This window comes from Dendropsophus ebraccatus, chromosome 14, assembly GCF_027789765.1.
Source record: "Dendropsophus ebraccatus isolate aDenEbr1 chromosome 14, aDenEbr1.pat, whole genome shotgun sequence".
In the NCBI taxonomy this organism is placed as follows: domain Eukaryota; kingdom Metazoa; phylum Chordata; class Amphibia; order Anura; family Hylidae; genus Dendropsophus; species Dendropsophus ebraccatus.
This window is the reverse complement of record NC_091467.1, coordinates 61,405,314-61,427,182: the sequence shown is the minus strand read 5'-3', so window position 1 is coordinate 61,427,182 and position 21,869 is coordinate 61,405,314. Positions and strand designations below refer to the sequence as shown.

The window sequence follows — 21,869 nt, the reverse complement described above, 5'->3', positions numbered from 1 at the left end:
CAGTGCAGCCTGTGATCACTGTTAGTGTTTCTCCTCCTCCCCTATAGACAGCAGTGCAGCCTGTGATCACTGTTAGTGTTTCTCCTCCTCCCCTATAGACAGCAGTGCAGCCTGTGATCACTGTCAGTGTTTCTCCTCCTCCCATATACAGCAGTGCAGCCTGTGATCACTGTTAGTGTTTCTCCTCCTCCCCTATAGACAGCAGTGCAGCCTGTGATCACTTCTTAGCCAGCAGGTTTTTCACCCCTATACTCTGTGTAGGACAATGTGCAGTGCAATGGATGTATGGAGGCAGCAGAGTCGTGTGGTTCCAGCACATGGAGGATTGCTGTATACTGTATGGTTTGTGTTCTATGATCTCTCCCCAATCATCTGTTCTGGTATCCCTGTAATGATTCTGCACAGAGCTAGCATCTCTTCCTGTAGTCACTAGGGGGCGATGTGCAGGCCCAGGGTGATAATCCTATTATTAAGACCCAGAGATCGTAACTCCTGTGCACCTTCGCCAAATTCTTAAGACGAAACAAAATAGAGAAAGCGACATCATATCTATATATACAGTATAAAGCAAAAGAAAAAAAAATCAGTATGGGGGGGGGGGGGGCGCTGGCTCTGATTTCCTATTATAGAGGAGGGATAAACAGTAGGGATTAGCTGAGCACTTTATAAAGCTCCTTGGTCCTTACCCCCAGGGCTCCGTGAAGTTCTGCATCTAGTAAGTCTTATTATCCTGATCAAGTGTCCTGGGCACAGATGGGGCAGAGGGTCATTACACTGCATGTTATTAGATTGTATTACTCTACATTGTGTTACTATTACATTCTATTATAGAATTACATTGTATTGTGTTATATTACTTTCTAGTCTATTATTACGCTACGTTATACTACATTGTGTTATTATTACATTCTATTATACCATTACATTATATTGTTATACTACTTTCTAGTATATTACATTGTATCATATATTACATCCCATCGTGTTATATTGCATTCTATTATTATATATTACATCACATTGTGTTGTCTTACTCTCTAGTATACAATAACATTCTATTATTATGTGGCAGTACGTTGTGTTTTATATCACATCACATTGTGTTATAGTACTTTTTACTATATTTTTATATTCAATCATTATCATTATTCAATCATGGTGTTATATTACTATTGTATTATACTGTGTTATATTATTACAGCATTATATCATATATGATATGAATTGTAATCGCACACATGATAGCTGTCCGCTATCTCTCCCCCAGACACTTGTATGCTTTTCAAATGAGTAGATGGAGAATGCCGCTGCCAGACACTTCTTATCTCCCTGAAAACAAAAAACATTCCAGTCCTTCCATCCCTCTAAATCTGTGATTGGGGAAGACTCAGGAGGCCGCCATATACATGGTGACTTGGTACCACTGACACTCATCTATTATGTTTTGTCTGCTCTTCAGATCTCCATTGCTCTTCATCAGCTGGTGGCTGGACTGAACTGGTAAGAAATGTTAATTAGTAAATGAGTGTTTTATGGTTATGGTGTTATGTGGTTATGGTGTTTTTATGTTTTTTTATGGTTATGGTGTTATATGGTTATGCTGTTTTAAGGTCATCTTCACATAACAGATGAATAGATAACAATAGTCTGGTTGGGGGACGGGGCTCAGTGTTGGTTGTTGTTCAACACCCAGAGGCTGAGAGTAGAGTTGCCTGAACATCTTCATAGATGGTGTCATTCCCTTACGTACAGTCCCTATATCTTCCCCAGTTCTTCAGAAAACTTTGGGGGAGATTTATCAAACATGGTGTAAAATGAGACTGGCTCAGTTGCCCCTAGCAACCAATCCGATTCCGCCTTTAATTTTCCAAAGAGTCTGTGAGGAATGAAAGGTGGAATCTGATTGGTTGCTAGGGGCAACTGAGCCAGTTTTACTTTACACCGTGCTTGATAAATCTCCCCCTTTAAATAATGTGATGGTGATGCCTTGTATGCCAGTTACCTATAACTATATGGAATATTGATGAAGACTGAGGCTTATACACCTCTCACAAGTGTGCATGATGTGGCTTCTAGATCCCTGGGGATGAGATCTCCATCACGAAAAAAGTGCCCAGGTCCTACAAAGAGTCACAGGTCGTGATGACACGTTGGGCTCCTGTTCTGATCGTCCAGATATTGGGCCCCTGAGCCTTTCCTTCTAATGGACACACACATATATAATTTGTCTGATACATTGAATAGAATGCCAAATATACAGTTAGGACTGACACATGGCAGACTAGTAAAAGAATGGAACCGTGGGGGATTTATACAACAATTCACATTGCTGACCACCTTCATGTTTCCACTCTGCCAGCTGCAGCCATGAGTAGTGACCAAGAAATGTCGGCATATGGCGTGGCCGCACCTTTTCTCAGGAAGCCTGAAAAGGAAAGGATTGAGGCCCAGAACCAGCCCTTCGATGCCAAAACTTACTGCTATGTTACCGACCCCGTCATCGAGTATACCAAAGGGAAAATCAAGAGCCAAGAGGCGGGGAAAACCACCGTGGAAACGGAGGGTGGGAAGGTAAGATCCCCCAGCATCATTCCCAGTAACAGAGGAACACAGTGATGGGATGGACTTTGTGGAGTACCAGCTCTTACCACTGGGGGAGCCCCTGCAGCCAGATTGTAGCTGAAGTGAAGCATTGTATATAGAGAGCAGAAGCCGCTCTTGTAGTCAGTATAATGGAGGGCAATCTGAGGGATTATGAAGGTTTATGACATATTGCATTTTTGTCTTTTTTTTTCACTTATCAGACTGTAACAGTGAAACCCGAAAACGTTTTTCCCATGAATCCACCCAAGTTCGATAAAATCGAAGATATGGCGATGCTGACGCACTTACACGAGCCAGCTGTCCTGTACAACCTCAAGGATCGCTACAGGGCCTGGATGATCTACGTAAGAAATTCTCTATCCTAAACCTTACATAAAATATAGTGATCAGTGTTACATCCAGATCACCAGGACATAGAGAGCTAGTGGTATATATGTATATACATCACTGGTGAGAGGTCACTAGTATAGTGATCAGTGTTACATCCAGATCACCAGGACATAGAGAGCTAGTGGTATATATGGATATACATCACTGGTGAGAGGTCACTAGTATAGTGATCAGTGTTACATCCAGATCACCGGGACATAGAGAGCTAGTCGTATAAATGAGTGGTCACTCCTATTGTGATCAGTGTTACATCCAGATCACCAGGACATAGAGAGCTAGTGGTATAAATGTATATACATCACTGGTAAGAGAGGTCACTAAAATATTGATCAGTGTTACATCTAGATCACCAGGACACAGAGAGCTAGTGGTATATATGGATATACATCACTGGTGAGAGGTCACTAGTATAGTGATCATTGTTACATCCAGATCACCAGGACACAGAGAGCTAGTGGTATATATGGATATACATCACTGGTGAGTGGTCACTCCTATTGTGATCAGTGTTACATCCAGATCACCAGGACATAGAGAGCTAGTGGTATAAATGTATATACATCACTAGTAAGAGAGGTCACTAAAATATTGATCAGTGTTACATCCAGATCACCAGGATATAGCAAGCTAGTGGTATAAATGAGTTGTCACTAGTATAGTGATCAGTGTTACATCCAGATCACCAGGACGAAGAGAGAGCTAGTTGGATAAATGTATATACATCACTGGTGAGAGGTCACTAGTATATTGATCAGTGTTTCATTCAGATCACCAGGATTTAGAGATCATTGTGGTATGAATGTATATACATCACTGCTGTAAGGTCACTAGTATAGTGATCACTACTACACACCAGATCACCAGGATATAGAGAGCAGTTAAATCACTGTGTGTACATCACTGGTGAGAGGTCACTAGAGTATAGTACATTGCACTAGATATTTCATGTCAAAGTACTATATAGGTATATAGTCTGACAATACTGTAGATGTGTGTGGTATAGTGGTGCTGCGTATATATATATATATATATATATATATATATATATATATATATATATTACAAATTGACTTTTAGTTGTGACCCTGTAACAAAAAGCTCACTTCTGTATTGTAGACATATTCAGGTCTGTTCTGCGTCACTGTCAATCCCTACAAGTGGCTGCCCGTGTACAACCCCGAGGTGGTGAACGCCTACCGAGGCAAGAAGCGCCAGGAGGCCCCCCCACACATCTTCTCCATCTCTGATAACGCCTATCAGTTCATGTTAACTGGTGAGTGCTGTTATTACACCTTAGCGCCTCCTTGTGGTGCACAGTTATTTCTCTTTCACTGCTATTAAGGAGGCAGGACCAGAGCTAAAATGTTTGCCAAAAGTACACACACAGGGCTTGTTTCCCTTACTTCTCTGGGCAAACACATCATAGTACAAACTCCTCTTTGCAATGCAATCACATAGTGATTTTAAAAGTGCACTGATCAGGCTGGCACTGTGCTGAGCTGATGATTTACACTACTATAGATGACATGTGGGGGGAGAAGGGGTTACTGATGTACAAGCTTTGCAATGTGCTATGTGATTAAGGGAAAGAAACAGCAGCAGCAAGGGGGGGTTACATTATGCACTAAACTGCTGGTGATGACCCTTTATTTATTTATTTATTTATTTTTATTATTATTTGTATTTTTTGTTTTTTTCGATTACTTTTTTCTATTTTTACTATTATGTTTGATATGATTTATTTTTCCATTTTTTTTATTATTATCCTTTGAACAATTTTAGTATTATTATTATTATTATTATTATTATTATTATTATTATGAAAATCTTTAGATTTATTTTTTCATGGGATAATTGCTAACAATATTTGTAAATAAATTTATTTCATTATAAAATTTTTTATTCATCAGATCGGGAGAACCAGTCTATTCTGATCACGTATGTACACACTAAAATCTCTTCTGCCACCCCTGACTAATTTACAATATACTTTCTTACATTAAGATTAAAGGGGTACTCCAGCGAAAATCTTTTTTTCTTCCAAATCAACTGGTTTCATACAGTTATACAGTTTTTTAATTTAGTTCCATTTAAAAATTTCCAGTTCCAGTACTCATCAGCTGCTGTATGTCCTGCAGGAAGTGGTGTTTTGTTTCCAGTCTGACACAGTGCTCTCTGCTGCCACCTCTGTGCATGTTAGGAACTGTCCAGAGCAGGAGAGGTTTTCTATGGGGATTTGCTACTGCTCTGGACAGTTCCTGACATGGACAGGGGTGGCAGCAAAGAGCACTGTCTCAGACTGGAAAGAATACACCACTTCCTGCTGGGCATACATCAGCTGATAAGTATGGGAAGACTTCAGATTTTAATATAAAGTAAATTACAAATCTTTTTAACTTTCTGACACCAGTTGATTTAAAAGAAAAAGATTTTCGTCGGAGTACCCCTGTAATGGCCCATCAAATGTCATTAGTCTTTCTCCCAGTGTAACCCCTGTCTTAACTTTTTAAGTTTGCGTTTACCCTCACCCCGTGAAAACTATGTTGTATGAAAGTAGCACCCAAGTGTTTTTTTTGTTTTTTTTTACCCATTTAAAGCAAACTCATCATCACTAGTCATACAGTGCCACCTGTTTCATTCAGCTGTTACATCCATGTATTTTATTACTATAAATGGGTCATGTGATCGACCAACCTTACCCACAGAAAATCACAGTGTTTAATGTGTCAGAGGAAGTGATCTGTCCTGGGTCAGCTGACTTCCTGTGAACTACAGGATGACATCATCACCTACCAGACCTCTCCTCTCCTCACCCAGCTATCTTCTTAGAGTGATATTTGTCTACCAAAAGCACAATGAATAGAAAAATGCATAAAAAAAGCTTATCGGGTGAACTAACACCAACTGACAAGGATGAATGTTGTATATTCTTACTGCAGTGTGATGTCTTGTTCTGTTTTGTAGTGGAGAATCCGGTGCCGGGAAGACTGTGAACACGAAACGTGTCATCCAGTACTTTGCAACAATTGCAGCAGTTGTTGACTCAAAGAAGAAGGAGACAGGCGGAATGAAGGTCTGTATGAAATAGCACTGGATGTGTCCGAACCCAACCTTATGGCCCCCGATCTCGATCCATAGAATAAAGTGCTTATTAAGAAATTAGAGAAATTACAAAGACCCCCTGCTTTAGTTTAGCGGGAGACCGGGGTACCCATTCTCGAGATCATGTAGTGCATCAATGGTCGGACCCCCTGTGATCAGCTGCTCCTAAAGCCATAATTATTTTATTTTTCCATCGCTGGAGCCATGTGAGGGCTTGTTTTTTGCAGGACCACTTGTTAACATCATTCTTTTTTTTAAAAAAAGAAGGAATTATGCAACTATATAGAATTACAATTTTACAATCTAACTTTGTCAGATGGGAATATCCCTTTAAGAGGTTAACAATCCAGTCTTGTTCTCCGTATATAATGCATGTTCCAGTTGGAGCTTATTTTCCTAGTGATTAATCTTTTTCCGTTTTTTTGTGATATTTTTCTTTGTGTACAGGGAACCCTGGAGGATCAAATCATCCAGGCCAATCCCCTCCTGGAAGCTTTTGGCAACGCCAAGACCATCAGGAATGACAACTCCTCCCGATTTGTACGTTTAGGTTTTTTTTTGTAATTTTTTTTATATCAATGTAAATTTTTGTTTTGTTCATTATAGTTATGGCCTATTTTTATTCAACAGGGGAAATTTATTCGCATCCACTTTGGCACTACAGGAAAGCTGGCATCAGCCGATATTGAAACATGTGAGTATTTCGTGATATAGTTCTGCCTATAAAATTACAGCATATTCCACGACTGACAATCGTTTCTTGCCCTTCTCGTTGCAGATCTGCTGGAGAAATCCAGAGTAACCTTCCAGCTCCCAGCAGAGCGAAGTTACCACATCTTCTACCAAATCATGTCAAACAAGAAGCCTGAACTAATCGGTTAGTCACGGGTTCTGCTAACAACTTTTTGCTACAGTTCAATTTTTTACATTTCAAATTATTGGTTATGGTCACGTGTTGGTAGTGTTGTGCCAAATTTAGCCTAAAATTTTCAGTGTCTTTAAACTCTGAGATGTGGCCACTGATTTTTCGATCTTTCCTTTCAGACATGCTGCTGATCACCACAAATCCATATGATTTTCCATACGTCAGCCAAGGGGAGATCACGGTGGCCAGCATCGATGACACTGAGGAGCTGATGGCCACGGATGTATGGTGCTTTTTATATATGTTTTTTTAGGATTTAGGATATATTTTTTCTTTTTTTAATTTGCTTATTGTCTTGTGATTGCAGAACGCCATTGATATCTTAGGATTCACTCCTGAAGAGAAAGTCGGAATTTACAAGTTGACGGGTGCGGTTATGCATCATGGAATCATGAAGTTTAAGCAAAGGCCAAGAGAGGAGCAAGCGGAGCCTGATGGGACAGAAGGTAAGTCCATGGTTACTTTGTTACCTTCAGGAACCTTCTGGGGTTCTAGACCAGGTTCTAGATGCATGAGGAACCAGAGTTGAACAAACCGTGAAGGACATGCCGGCGTCCCTCCACTGGGAGAATGAGTTTGAGTTCCATGACTGTAGTTCTGCCCAAGAATAAAGATGGTAGAGCAGGTGTTTTTGGCCCCACCCCTGAGGATCGTGGTCACACTCTCTATCCCATTGCTATTATGGCTTCAGGTAATTAGTATTATGTGGCGTAATACTCGCTATCCCCTCACCTCCTGGCCTATAGGGTCATATAGGTTAATAGATGTCACAGGTGGCAGGAGGTGTTCTCCGGTGTCACTCACCACCATCAATATTTTCATTCCAGTTGCTGACAAAATAGCGTACCTGACTGGCCTGAACTCTGCAGACTTGCTGAAAGGTCTCTGTTACCCCAGGGTCAAAGTGGGCAATGAGTACGTGACCAAGGGCCAAACTGTGGAGCAGGTAAGGACATAAACAACTGATCTGAGCCCAATTATCCTGGTGCCGGTAGCTTAGATAACATTACTGTATTTTACAGGTGCACCATAACGTCAACGCTCTCAGTAAGTCCATATACGAGAAGCTCTTCCTATGGATGGTAACGCGTATTAACGAACAGCTTGATACCAAACTTCCCAGGCAGCATTTCATCGGGGTCCTTGATATAGCTGGTTTTGAGATCTTTGAGGTTGGTATGACCCCCCATAAACACACTGGTGGGGGCGAGGCTGTGACAACAACAACAAGACAATAGGGGTAGATGTGACCACAGGGGCAGGGTGATGACAATGGGACCTCAGGGATCACGGACACACACAGAAACCCTGATGTTATGAATGAGCCCCAGGATATGGCAGAGGGATCATCAAACCTTAAAATCACCTAGGCTCTGTAGGACTGGTGAGAACACCTGGCATCCAACTATAATCAATATGTGTCATTTAGTTCAACAGCTTAGAGCAGCTGTGTATAAACTTCACCAACGAGAAACTGCAACAGTTCTTCAACCACCACATGTTCGTCCTGGAGCAAGAGGAATACAAGAAGGAAGGAATCGAGTGGACGTTCATTGACTTCGGCATGGACCTGGCTGCTTGCATTGAGCTTATTGAGAAGGTAAAGTCTCATCCATAGGAAGCAGTATTATAGTAGTTATACAGACAAGGAGAAAAAGGAGCGCTGCACCTCACACCTATGGCTGACACTAATGCCTTTCGGCTACATTTAAAAACCAACGCCAGGATGTTGGTATATAATTTGGTCAAACCATATTGCCTCATGTACCACGTGCAGGTCCCTTGGTTCACATGAGTCCCTACACTAACTCACCACTGTATCAGTCAGCGACCGCCAACCCCGCAAAGCGAGCATAAACAGGGAAGGGAGGCCATAGAACGGCCCTGCAACCCCACTGTCACAGGAACAATTCCCAAGCCCCCCCCCCCAAAAGCCAGCAGGCACCACCGGCGGAGAAAGCTGCCACCAAGCAACACAAGTGTGAACATGGTCTTATCACTCACCATTGCTCCTGCAGGTAGAATGGGAAAAATAGGAGGTACTAGTCATGTGTGCACAGGTGCCTCCTGCTGATTGTGGTCACGTGGGTCTTACCAGGAGGAGTGAAAACACTCAAAAAAAGAAAAGAAATATAGTAGTTATATTCTTGTACATACGAGGCAGCATTATATTGTGTCTATCCTGACAATCTCTACAGCCAATGGGCATCTTCTCCATCCTTGAAGAGGAGTGCATGTTCCCCAAGGCAACAGACACATCCTTTAAGAACAAGCTGTATGATCAACATCTTGGCAAGTCCAGCAACTTCCAGAAGCCAAAGCCAGCCAAAGGCAAAGCCGAGGCTCACTTCTCCCTCATCCACTACGCTGGGACTGTGGATTACAACATCAAGGGTTGGCTGGAGAAGAATAAGGACCCACTGAATGAGACCGTGGTCGGACTCTACCAGAAATCTGCCATGAAAATCCTGGCCAACCTCTATGCCTCATACGCTGCTTCAGAGGCAGGTAAGATGGCAGCATTAAATCATTGTAGGTTTCTGGGGGAGATACTTAGATGATTGTGTGAGGAGGAGAGGTGATAATAATGGTGAACTGCTGCTTTATACAGATGGAACCGCCAAGAAGGGGGCGAAGAAGAAGGGCTCCTCCTTCCAGACCGTGTCTGCACTCTTCCGGGTAAGAGTTTTGTATTTTATCACTGTGTTATATGTGCTGTTACATAGGACTGCAGGTAACAGCTACTACATTATCTGTACTGAGAGATATCACTTTGTTATCTGTGGTGTTATATAGGACTGCGGGTCACATCTTCTACATTCACTGCAGTCAGAGAGTTATCACTGTGTTATCTGTGGTGTTACATAGGACTGCGGGTTATACTATATATCTACCGACAGGCAGGCTGGAGAGCCATTACAATGTGCTATATTGTTATTAAGCCTACTGGATGGGGGCGGCAGGCAGTAGTGCTCAGTCAGTGATTGTGAGCCCCTAGTGTCGCCCACATCCATAGGATACACACGTATGTGAGGAGGACATCGAAACGGGAATGTCATTATTATTAGTTTGGGGGCCCAGGAGGAAGATCGGTGGTATGAAAGTGATTGATGGATCAACCCTTGAAATATAAAAATAAAATAAAAAATCATTTCATAGAAGCCTTATATTGTAAATCCTTATTGGATTGTTACATTACTGTTACTGGGGCTGCTCAGATGTGTGGCGGCCATGACGGCTCATTCATTCTCCATCATCTTCCTCCACAGGAGAACCTGAATAAGCTGATGTCTAACCTTCGGACCACTCACCCCCACTTTGTGCGCTGCATTATCCCCAATGAGACCAAAACCCCAGGTAATGTGTCGCCATGTCCTGGTATCACATGATCACACCGCACAGCATGTGACTGACCGTTATCTGCTCACCAGGTGAAATGGACCACCATCTTGTCCTGCATCAGCTGAGGTGTAACGGTGTCCTGGAGGGGATCCGCATCTGCAGGAAGGGATTTCCAAACAGGATCCTCTATGGAGACTTCAAGCAAAGGTTCAGTAGATTATAGCCACTTCTCCCCAGCCTGACATGGCTGATACCAGAGAGTAATAGATTGTATATACCTGTCCTACAGTCACCTCTCCCCAGCCAGACATGGCTGATACCAGAGAGTAATAGATTGTATATACCTGTCCTACAGTCACCTCCCCCCAGCCTGACATGGCTGATACCAGAGAGTAATAGATTGTATATACCTGTCCTACAGTCACCTCCCCCCAGCCTGACATGGCTGATACCAGAGAGTAATAGATTGGATATACCTCTCCCCTCCTTGACATGAGTGTTTATATGTCACACTGGACAGATATCGCATCCTGAACGCCAGCGCCATCCCTGAGGGACAGTTCATTGACAGTAAGAAGGCCTGTGAGAAGCTCCTGGGCTCCATTGACATTGATCACAATCAGTATAAGTTTGGGCACACTAAGGTAAATATAATTTCCCTGGTGATGGGTTCTAATGCCACCTAGTGGGTGTTCTGTGGTATTACAGTGACCTGTGTTCTCCCTCATAGGTGTTCTTTAAGGCCGGGCTCCTGGGGACCCTGGAGGAGATGAGGGACGACCGTCTTGCCCTGATTATCACCCGCACACAGGCCCGATGCCGCGGATACTTGGCAAGACTGGAATACAAGAAGATGATAGATAGAAGGTGAACATACTGTTTATAGGGCCTCTGGTGTATATAGTATATACCGTCAGCTGGTATACCCCACTGGCGTGAGGTCTGTGAATGCCCCTGGAATCACAAAAAGATCTCTGTTTCCTTAGGGACGCCATATTCTGCATTCAGTACAACATCCGCGCATTTATGAATGTCAAACACTGGCCATGGATGAAGCTTTACTTCAAGATCAAACCCCTTCTTCGAAGCGCAGAGACAGAAAAGGAGATGGCAGCCATGAAGGAGGAATTTGCCAAAACCAAAGAGAATCTGGCAAAGTCAGAGGCAAAGAGGAAGGAGCTGGAGGAGAAGATGGTGAAACTTCTACAGGAGAAGAATGACCTGCAGCTGCAAGTCCAGTCTGTGAGTATCAGAAAAAGTCTGTAGCGCCCTCTAGAGGAGGATAAGTGTGCAGTGCCCTGTGGAGGAGGAGAAGCCTGCAGCACCCTCTAGGGGAGGATATCTGCAGCGCCCCCTAGGAGAGGAGAAGGCTGCCAGTGCCCTCTAGAGGAGGATAAATCTGGAGAGCCGTGTGGAGGAAGATAAGTCTGCGACGCCCTCTAGAGGAGGATAAGTCTGCGACGCCCTCTAGAGTAGTGTTTCTCAACCTTTTCAAGCCAAGTACCCCCATTCGACAAGATGCTCCAGCCGAGTACCCCCAAGGATGTGATCGATTATAGTCTGATAAATCTCCCCCATAATGCTTATCTGCCTGCACTCCCACCTGCTTCTCAGTCTCAGGGGTCACTGACAGCCGGCTCAGCCAATCAGTGGCTGCAATGGAACAGCGCACTGATTGGCCATCAGAGAGCCAGGAGCCAGAGAAGCAGACTGGAGCACGGACAGGTAATGATATGTCCCTTTCAGCTAGGTATAGTCCTGGAGCCAGATCCCCAGCAGCCAAATACATGCTTTGCAGCCACATGTACCCCTTTCGGCTAGGTATGACTCTTGTAGCCAAATATGACCTCATGTAGCCATATACCTGCCCCATGTTTTCACCATCTGGCCCTGACCACCATGATTACTTGCAGCTACATGTCATGTCTTGCCAGAGAACCTGCCAGACATTTATCTTAGGCTCCTGACTTTTTTTTTTTACTTTCTTCCCTTTTTCCTACTTATAGGCTCCCATACAGTAGTAATATAATAACCCCTTACCTGGTACGTCATGGTGCCGCGGGGGGTGTGCAGAGCGGGGTCCCGCCGGGACCCCGCTCTGAACGCCACCGATCCCGGCTGCAATCTGCAGGCGGGCAGTGCCTCTATTAGCCGGCGCGGGTCCCGTTGCCACACCGGCTAATTAAGCACTTCAATGCAGCTGTCAAACCTGACAGCTGCATTGAAGTGCTTTGTACTGCACGTCCCTGGTGTCTTTGTACTGCACGTCCCTGGTGTCTTTGTACTGCACGTGCCTGGTGATCGATGCGATCGCGGGGGGAAGATCCGTTCTTCTGGCCAGCCCGGGTCTCAGCGTCGGAATGACGCTGATCCCGGCTCGGCAATAGATTGCTATGGCCTGCAGCAGGCCATAGCAATCTATCACCAATTACAATGATCTTTGCTGTGTATATACACAGCATTGATCTCTATGAGAGATCAGTGCTGTCTATATACAAGTCCCACAGGGGGGCTTCTAGTTTATGTAAAAAAAAAAGTAAAAATGTATTTTAATTAATAAAAAATCCCCTCCCCTAATAAAAGTCCAAATCACCCCCCTTTTCCCATTTTATAAATATAAATAAATAAACATGTTTGCTATCATCGCGTGCGTAATCGCCCGAACTATTAATTAATCACATTACTGATCTCGCACGGTAAACAGCGTCAGCGCAAAAAAATCCCAAAGTGCAAAATTGCGCATTTTTGGTCGCATCAAATCCAGAAAAAATGTAATAAAAAGTCAAAAAGTCGTATATGCGCAATCAAGGTACCGATAGAAAGAACACATCATGGCGCAAAAACTGACACCTCACACAGCCCCATAGACCAAAGGATAAAAGCGCTATAAGCCTGGGAATGGAGCGATTTTAAGGAACGTATATTTGTTAACAATGGTTTTAATTTTTTACAGGCCATCACATAATATAAAAGTTATACATGTTACATATCATTGTAATCGTAACAACTTGAGGAACATGCATAACAAGTCAGTTTTACTATAGGGCGAACGGCGTAAATGCAAAACTCCCCGAAATCAAAACAAATTTGTGTTTTTTTCAATTTGACAGCGCAAATGATTTTTTTCCGGTTTCGCAGCATATTTTATGGAAAAATAATGCCTGTCATTACAAAGTACAATTGGTTTCGCAAAAAATAAGCGCTCATATACGTCTCTAGGTGAAAAAATGCAAGCGCTATGGACTTTTAAACATAAAATGGAAAAAGCAAAAGCGCAAAAACGAAAATTGGCTTTGACCTTAAGGGGTTAATAATGTCCCCTTCTGTGCCCCCATATAGTAATAATGTCCTCTTCTGTGCCCCATATAGTAATAATGTCTCCTGCTGTGCCTCCATATAGTAATAATGCCCCCTGCTGTGCCCCCATATAGTAATAATGTCACCTGCTGTGCCCCCATATAGTAATAATGTCCCCCTCTGTGCCCCCATATAGTAATAATGTCCCTGCTGTGTCTCCATATAGTAATAATGTCTTCTGCTGGGCCTCCATATAGTAATAATGTCTCCTGCTGTGCCTCCAAATAGTATTAATGCCCCCTGCTGTGCCTCCATATAGTAATAATGCCCCTGCTGTGCCCCCAAAGTAATGCCTCCTGCCCTGCCTTGCCCCCATAGCAATGCTCATTATTCGAAGGAAAGAGGAGGTGATGAGGGAGAGGAGGAGAGAGGGGGTCACGTAAAGAGGAAAGAAGGGTGAGAGAGGAGATAAAGGGGGGACAGGGGAGGAGGAAAAGAGAAGGTAATGGGGGTGAGAGGAGGTGAGGAGACAGGTGGAGGTGGAGAGAGGAGGTGAGGAGACAGGTGGAGGTGGAGAGAGGAGGTGAGGGGAGACAGGTGGAGGTGAGGGGAGACAGGTGGAGGTGGGGAGACGAGGTGATGGGGGAGAGAGAGGAGGTGAGGGGAGACAGGTGGAGGTGGAGAGAGAGAGGAGGTGAGGAGGCAGGTGGAGGTGGAGAGAGAGGAGGTGAGGAGACAGGTGGAGGTGGAGAGAGGAGGTGAGGAGACAGGTGGAGGTGGAGAGAGGAGGTGAGGAGACAGGTGGAGGTGGAGAGAGGAGGTGATGGGGGGAGAGAGGAGGTGAGGGGAGACAGGTGGAGGTGGGGAGACGAGGTGATGGGGGAGAGAGAGGAGGTGAGGGGAGACAGGTGGAGGTGGAGAGAGAGGAGGTGAGAAGACAGGTGGAGGTGGAGAGAGAGGAGGTGAGGAGACAGGTGGAGGTGGAGAGAGAGGAGGTGAGAAGACAGGTGGAGGTGGAGAGAGAGGAGGTGAGAAGACAGGTGGAGGTGGAGAGAGGAGGGGTAGAGTAGGTAAAGGAAGAGGGGGTGTAGAGAGGAGCAAGAAGAGGAATGTCCTTTTCTAAAAGGGGTTCTGCCAGCTCCCAGTGAGGGAATCGGTCGTGGTGCGTGGGGCTCCTGCAGCAGTGAGTTGTGGATGGGGAGTTTGAGCGCCCCCCACGTCACAGGGCAGCAGCAGCCTTCAGTGCACACTCTTCCCCTGCGGCTGCCGAATCGGGGAGCAGCGTCCACCCGGGGGCTCCAAGAGGGTAGGTGGCAGTCTGGGGACAAATCCCAGGCAGGTGGGTGGAGGTGTCCCGCGCGGACGGAGAGGAGAAGCGGCGGCAGGCTGATGTCCCCGCTGGACCACCCAGCAAGCCAACCAATTACCAACTACCCAGAGCAGGCCGGTGGACATGGGGGGCGCCACTCCTCCCAGTCCACAACTTACTGCACCCGGAGCCCCGTGCGCTGCGACCCTCTGGCTGCTGTCCTTCTTTAAGCCCCCGCTGGCTGGTTCGGCGGCCGCCGGCAGGGACATTAGCCTGCCACCGCTACTCCTCTCCGCCTGTGCGGGTCACCTCCACCCGCCTGGGATTCGTCCCCAGGCTGCCACCTACCCTCTTGGAGCCCCCGGGTGGACACTGCTCCCCAATCCGGCAGCTACAGGGGGAGAGTGTGCACCGGAGGCCCCTGCTGCTGCTTCGTACCCTGTGACTCCATTCTCCTCCATCCTTTTGCTTTAGGTTCTGGGACACAGCAGTGTTCCGGCACCAATTCCCGACGCTGCTCTCACCTTCCTAAAGGCCCTATTCCACCAACAGATCTGATGACAGATTATCTGCCAAAGATTTGAAGCCAAACCCAGGAGTGGATTTGAAAAGAGGAGAAATCTCAAGCTTTCCTTTATGACCTGTTCTCTGTTTATAGTCTGTTCCTAGGTTTGGCTTCAAATCTTTGGCAGATAATCTGTCGTCAGATCTGTTGGTGGAATAGGGCCCTTAGCCCAGCAGCGTTCAGTGGGGGACGGGGCTTTGGTGAGACTGCTGCTGGGCTAAGGAAGGTGAGAGCAGCGGCGGGGATTGGTGCCGGAACACTGCTGTGCGATAGCAGTGTCCTAGCACTCAAAACAAAAGTTTCTTTTTTTCCTCACCTCCCTGCGTACCCCCTCAACCTGCGGCGTGCACCACTTGGGGTACGCGTACCGCAGGTTGAGAAACACTGCTCTAGAGGATAAGCCTGTAGCACTCTCTAGAGAAGGATGTTTGCAGTGCCCTCTAAGAGAGAAGAAGTCTGCACACCCCTCTAGAGGAGTCTGCAGTGCCCTGTAGAGGAGGATAAGTCTGCAGTGCCCTGTAGAGGAGGATAAGTCTGCAATCGCTTCTCGGCCTTTTGGCCAAGATCAAGTGTAGTATCTGTTCTTATCAGTTTAATATCTGATATGTCCCCTATCTGGGGACCATATATTAAATGGATTTTTAGAACAGGGGGAGAATAAGTCTGCAGCTTCCTCTAGTGGAGGATAAGTCTGTAGTGCCCTCTAATGGTGTAAAGGTCTGCATTGTCTTATAGAGGAGGATAAATCTGCAGCGCCCCATAGAGGAGGATAAGTCTGCATTCCCCCTATAGAGTAGGATAAGTCTGCAGAGCCCTATAGAGGAGGATAAGTCTGCAGCACTCCATAGAGGAGGATAAATCTGCAGCGCCCCATAGAGGAGGATAAGTCTGCAGAGCCCTATAGAGTAGGATAAGTCTGCAGAGCCCTATAGAGGAGGATAAGTCTGCAGAGCCCTATAGAGTAGGATAAGTCTGCAGAGCCCTATAGAGGAGGATAAGTCTGCAGAGCCCTAAGTAAGCCTGGATTTCTGCATCCCCTGAGTGTTGTAATCATCATTAACTCTTTATTAACCACCAGGAAACAGAGAACTTGACAGATGCAGAGGAGAGGTGCGATCAGCTGATCAAGAGCAAGATCCAACTGGAGGCCAAGATCAAGGAACTGAACGAGAGGCTGGAGGATGAGGAAGAGTCCAACGCCGAACTCACGGCCAAGAAGAGGAAACTGGAGGACGAGTGCTCCGAGCTGAAGAAAGACATTGATGACCTGGAGCTGACACTGGCCAAGGTGGAGAAGGAGAAGCATGCCACCGAGAACAAGGTAAACTCCTTGGGGGACGTCCACTCACCACCACCTCAAGACATCGGTATGTCCGACCACTAATCTCTAATGGCTTCTATAATAGGTTAAAAACCTGACTGAAGAAATGGCCGCCCTGGACGAGACCATTGTGAAGCTGACCAAGGAGAAGAAGGCCCTGCAGGAGGCGCACCAGCAGACCCTGGACGACCTGCAGGCTGAAGAAGACAAAGTCAACGCCCTGACCAAGATGAAGACCAAGCTGGAACAGCAGATCGATGATGTAAGTCCATAAAGCCCCCCCCCCCCATGCCTGCTCTGCCTCCAAACACCACCAAGTTCAGGATACCAAGTAGATGTCAGAATAGTTGTGACTGCAGCTGAGAATGGGACCAGAGTAGAACATAATGCAAGAGAGTTCAGTAGAATATTGAGTGCAGCTCTGGAGGCGACTGAAAGATAAAACACGATGATCTCTATATAAGTTTTGGGAAAGGATGGTGGTCATCTCTATATACTGGACTTATATCCTTTTTGGGAAGTGATCTCTGGGGGAGGGAGGATTCCTCTTTGTGTCAGGTCTCTCCCCAGACATTGATTTCCTTTAACCCTTTCCTGTAGTTGCAAGGTTCGCTGGAGCAGGAGAAGAAACTCCGCATGGATAATGAACGGGCCAAGAGGAAGCTTGAGGGGGACCTGAAATTGGCCCAGGACTCCATTATGGATCTTGAGAACGACAGACAGCAGCTGGACGAGAGGCTGAAAAAGTATGGGGGCAGATCTCTGCTTACTGTCAGTGAATGAGAACACTCCTCTTATACGTCAGTCCATTCTGACCTAGCCCTGCTCTCACAGCTGAGGGTTTGTTACAGTGTACCGGTGTATGTGTTATGTGACTCTCACATGGAGTATCTCCTTCTCTACAGGAAAGACTTTGAGATTAGTCAGCTGCTCAGTAGGGTAGAAGATGAACAGCTCATGGAGAATCAACTTCAGAAGAAAATTAAGGAGCTCCAGGTAAATCCAGCCACCCCCTCATTACTCATCACGCTAACCTTGCTTCCTCTTAGTCCCTCCCTGAATTAGAAGGTGGGAAAAAAGTGATGTCACAGCCCACATTCTCCCCCACCCTGCACACTGACTTCTTCAAAGGTCACAAAGCATGCCCACAACACTCTTCCATAGAAGCTGATAAGTGATGGTCAGAGCTCACACCTTCCCCCTTCCTGCACACACTGACAGGTCACAGAGCATGCACAAAGCACTCAGCAGACTATGGCCACAGCTCCATTGTTCTGCCTTACTGCATAGTGACTTCTTCACTGGTAACAGAACATGCCCATCATACTCTACCATATCAGTCAGGAGACAAAGGTCACAGCTCAATTCCTCCCTCACTTCCTACAAATTGGTGTCTGCACAGGTCACAGAGCATGTGCACAACAATCTCCCATAGAAGTCAGTAGCTGAAGGTCTCAGCTCAACTCACAGCTCACTTCACTGCTTACAGAGCATGCCCATAATACTCTCAAAGATTACAGCTCACTTCCTCTCTTTGTTGGTGTCTGCACAGAGCAAGTGCACAATACTCTCCCATAGAAGTCAGTAGCTGAAGGTCACAGCTCAACTCTTTCCCCCTGTACAGTTGCTTCTTTACAGGCCACAGAGCATGCCCACAAAATCTTCTATAGGAGGTAATCTCTTTGCAGTGTCCATTGGCCCATGTGGCTGCGGTAAAGTATATATTCATAACTCTATCCCTCTACCTCCTTGCACAAAAACATATCCACTGGTCACACAGCATGCCCATAATACCCTCCCATAGTAGTCAGTAGGTAAAAGTCACAGTTCACCTTCTCCATATCTGCACAGTTGCTTCTTCACAGGTTACAGAGCATGCCTACAATAGTCTCATATGGAAGTCAATAGGTGATGGGGTGATGAGGTGACAGTCATATCCTGCTTGCATGGCCCTTACTAATGTCTCCGTCCACGATTATTATATCTCCAGGCTCGTATTGAAGAACTAGAGGAAGAGATTGAATCGGAGCGGGCGACTCGGGCGAAGGCTGAAAAGCAGAGAGCCGACCTTTCCCGGGAGCTGGAAGAGATCAGCGAGAGGCTAGAGGAGGCCGGGGGGGCCACCTCCTCTCAGATAGAGCTCAACAAGAAGAGAGAGGCCGAGTTCCAGAAGATGCGCAGAGACCTGGAGGAGATGTCGCTGCAGCACGAGGCCACGGTGGCCGCTCTGCGAAAGAAGCATGCCGACAGCGGAGCAGAGTACAGCGAGCAGATCGACAACCTGCAGAGGGTGAAGCAGAAGATGGAAAAGGAGAAGAGTGAGATGAGGATGGAGATCGATGACATCAACAGCAACCTGGAGTCCATCACCAAGGCAAAGGTCAGTGACCACCTGGGGGCACTATGGACGGGTGACATCACAATGCCCACCTCCTCTTTAATATACAACGTAACCAGCACTGCCTTTCTACATGACACACTCTGCTTGTATCATAGCTAAAAAACTTAGCTAGACATCAACAGCCAACAAAAGAGTCCATGATTACTAAAGTCTAGAAGATACAGTGTGGACTCTGATTGGTGGTTTCATTGCTTGTTGTGACCATGAGATCCACAAGGCCCTAGAATTTCTAAGGAGTAAGTGACTCTAAGGGCCCTATTCCACCGAGCGATTATCGTCCAGATTATCGTTAAATTGTTCGAATCTAAACGATAATCGTTCGGTTAAAATGCAGTTAACGATTAACGTCCGAACGAGAAATCGTTGATCGTTTTATAAGACCTGGACCTATTTTTATCGTTGCTCATTCGCAAAACGTTCGCAAATCGTTCGCATTGAATAAGACATCGTTCGGTCGTTCGCAATAGATACGAACGCAATAGCGAATAAATAGCGAAGAAAAACGATCGCAATTACAATCGTAACGATTATCATTCCATGGAAATGAGTGAACGTTTTCAGGTCTTTCGCAATAGCGGTCGTTTGAGATCGTTAATCGTTAACGATTATGCAAACGATAATCATCCGGTGGAATAGGGCCCTAACTGTCTTTTGTAACCGCTCAGGTGAATCTGGAGAAGATGTGCCGCACCCTAGAAGACCAACTCAGCGAGTTCAAGACCAAGGCTGAAGAAAACCAACGGACTGTGGCCGACCTGACCATGCTGAAGGCTCGTCTCCAGACCGAATCTGGTAAAATAACACTGAGGCCTCAGGGGCCACACACATCAGCTCAGTCTAGAACTTCCAGGTTAGGTTCCTCTGGCTTTGGGTTGTCAGGGGACCATGACTTTTAGCCACTACATGGTGTTGTTATGACCCATTCAACATTTCTGGTTGTAAAATTGGGCCGAAGCCTAGGGTTTAGGGCCCAGGGTTATGACTTTGCAACCCAAGCTCATGGTCAGGGGCTCAGGCTTACGGTGATGGCTCTGGTCTATGTCTGGAGGCCCAAGCTTATGGCTAAGAGCCCAGGGTTTTGGTGGTGTGACCCAAGCTTATCATGGATGGTCCATGCTTCTGTTGAAAGATCAGGCCCAGCAGATGTAATCGTCTGATCTGTTTCTATGACGCATCTGAAGATGAAGTTTGGGTCTTGAGACCGGTGGCTCAAATGCTCCTGGGATGAACAACGTGATTTATGGTCTGCATTTTATTTCAGGTGAGCTGGCTCGACAGCTGGAGGAGAGGGAGTCTCTGCTGTCTCAGCTGTCTAGATCTAAACAGGCCTTCACCCAGCAGATTGAGGAGCTGAGGAGAAGTCTGGAGGAGGAAGTGAAGGTGAGATGACGGAAGGGCCATAGACTACAAAATCTTCTCCAGGTCATGTGACCCATCTAATTGTTTGTCTCCCTCAATCTATCAGGCCAAAAATGCCTTGGCTCATGGCCTGCAGTCTTCCCGTCATGATTGTGACCTTCTGAGGGAACAATACGAGGAGGAGCAGGAGGCCAAGTCGGAGCTACAGAGAGCTCTGTCCAAAGCCAACGCTGAAGTGGCGCAGTGGAGGACGAAATACGAGACTGACGCCATTCAGCGCACAGAGGAGCTGGAAGAGGCCAAGTAATTACCCATCAATACTTATAGCTACTATGTCTATGTCAGAGTCCTACTGGACAGGAGTCTCCTCAGTTACAGCATCTTAATCCACAATATGAAGCTAGCCAAGCTGATGTCACATTGATCATTAATATAAAGAAAACCAGTTAGATGGCCTGTGGCAGAATGATGATGTAAGCATATATAAAGAGTCCTACCGAAAGTCAATTTGTTAGGTTCATATTGTGGATTATACTGCTGTAACTGGACAGAATCCTAAGTAAGCTGGTGTCACACTGATCACTAATATAAAAATAACCAGCAGGTACCTCTATGGAAGCGCTCTATATATTAACTGTTGGCGGTCTTTACGGTTAGAGCACTATAACCCACAATAGGAACATAGAGAAGCTACTGCATTCATCACTAATATAAAGATAACCGGTCAGAGATCCTGTAAAAGAGTAATACTATTTAAGTGCCCTGCTGAAAGTCTGTTTGTTAGGAGTCTCTACAGTTACAGCAGTTTAATCTACAACAAGGTAATGCACTCATCACTCTAAGATTTACAGTCAGAGCGCCTGTAGCATACTAATGATATCAAAGCACGTAGATACTTTGTTGCTGCTTTATTGGGAGTTTCTGCGGTCAGAGAAGTGTAATCTACTATATGCACCATGATATTAGAAGGCATGTAATGTGACTTGCCGTCAGGAGGGACCAGTGATGATGACAGGCTATGCTATCTAATCTTTAGGAAGAAGTTGGCACAGCGCCTCCAGGAGGCAGAGGAGCACATTGAGGCTGTGAACTCTAAGTGTGCCTCCCTGGAGAAGACCAAGCAGAGGCTTCAGGGAGAGGTGGAAGACCTGATGATTGATGTGGAGAGGGCCAACTCTGTGGCGGCTGCTCTGGACAAGAAGCAGAAGAGCTTTGACAAGGTATCAGAATAAAGTCACATGAGCCGAAAGCTTT

The 21,869-nt window shown here is 45.8% G+C and overlaps 1 protein-coding gene and 1 pseudogene across 1 annotated transcript in view; both read left to right on the top strand.

The window, feature by feature from the left end:
* The first annotated feature begins 684 nt into the window (after positions 1-684).
* LOC138772695 (myosin-3) overlaps positions 685-21,869 on the top strand; it is a 29,994-nt gene continuing 8,809 nt past the window's right edge. The window contains exons 1-31 of the mRNA XM_069953274.1: positions 685-715; positions 1,460-1,500; positions 2,360-2,571; positions 2,805-2,948; positions 4,111-4,267; positions 4,905-4,932; positions 5,959-6,067; positions 6,544-6,636; positions 6,727-6,790; positions 6,875-6,973; positions 7,141-7,244; positions 7,329-7,467; positions 7,849-7,967; positions 8,044-8,193; positions 8,451-8,621; positions 9,220-9,529; positions 9,633-9,700; positions 10,291-10,378; positions 10,453-10,570; positions 10,884-11,007; positions 11,094-11,230; positions 11,350-11,605; positions 16,613-16,855; positions 16,941-17,117; positions 17,456-17,601; positions 17,761-17,851; positions 18,846-19,235; positions 19,922-20,048; positions 20,518-20,636; positions 20,722-20,918; positions 21,652-21,835. Coding sequence (XP_069809375.1) covers positions 2,368-2,571; positions 2,805-2,948; positions 4,111-4,267; positions 4,905-4,932; positions 5,959-6,067; positions 6,544-6,636; positions 6,727-6,790; positions 6,875-6,973; positions 7,141-7,244; positions 7,329-7,467; positions 7,849-7,967; positions 8,044-8,193; positions 8,451-8,621; positions 9,220-9,529; positions 9,633-9,700; positions 10,291-10,378; positions 10,453-10,570; positions 10,884-11,007; positions 11,094-11,230; positions 11,350-11,605; positions 16,613-16,855; positions 16,941-17,117; positions 17,456-17,601; positions 17,761-17,851; positions 18,846-19,235; positions 19,922-20,048; positions 20,518-20,636; positions 20,722-20,918; positions 21,652-21,835 — 4,356 coding nt within the window. The 5' untranslated portion in view covers positions 685-715; positions 1,460-1,500; positions 2,360-2,367. The remainder of the gene's footprint in view (positions 716-1,459; positions 1,501-2,359; positions 2,572-2,804; positions 2,949-4,110; positions 4,268-4,904; positions 4,933-5,958; positions 6,068-6,543; positions 6,637-6,726; positions 6,791-6,874; positions 6,974-7,140; positions 7,245-7,328; positions 7,468-7,848; positions 7,968-8,043; positions 8,194-8,450; positions 8,622-9,219; positions 9,530-9,632; positions 9,701-10,290; positions 10,379-10,452; positions 10,571-10,883; positions 11,008-11,093; positions 11,231-11,349; positions 11,606-16,612; positions 16,856-16,940; positions 17,118-17,455; positions 17,602-17,760; positions 17,852-18,845; positions 19,236-19,921; positions 20,049-20,517; positions 20,637-20,721; positions 20,919-21,651; positions 21,836-21,869) is intronic.
* LOC138773546 (U2 spliceosomal RNA) lies at positions 16,074-16,279 on the top strand (annotated as a pseudogene).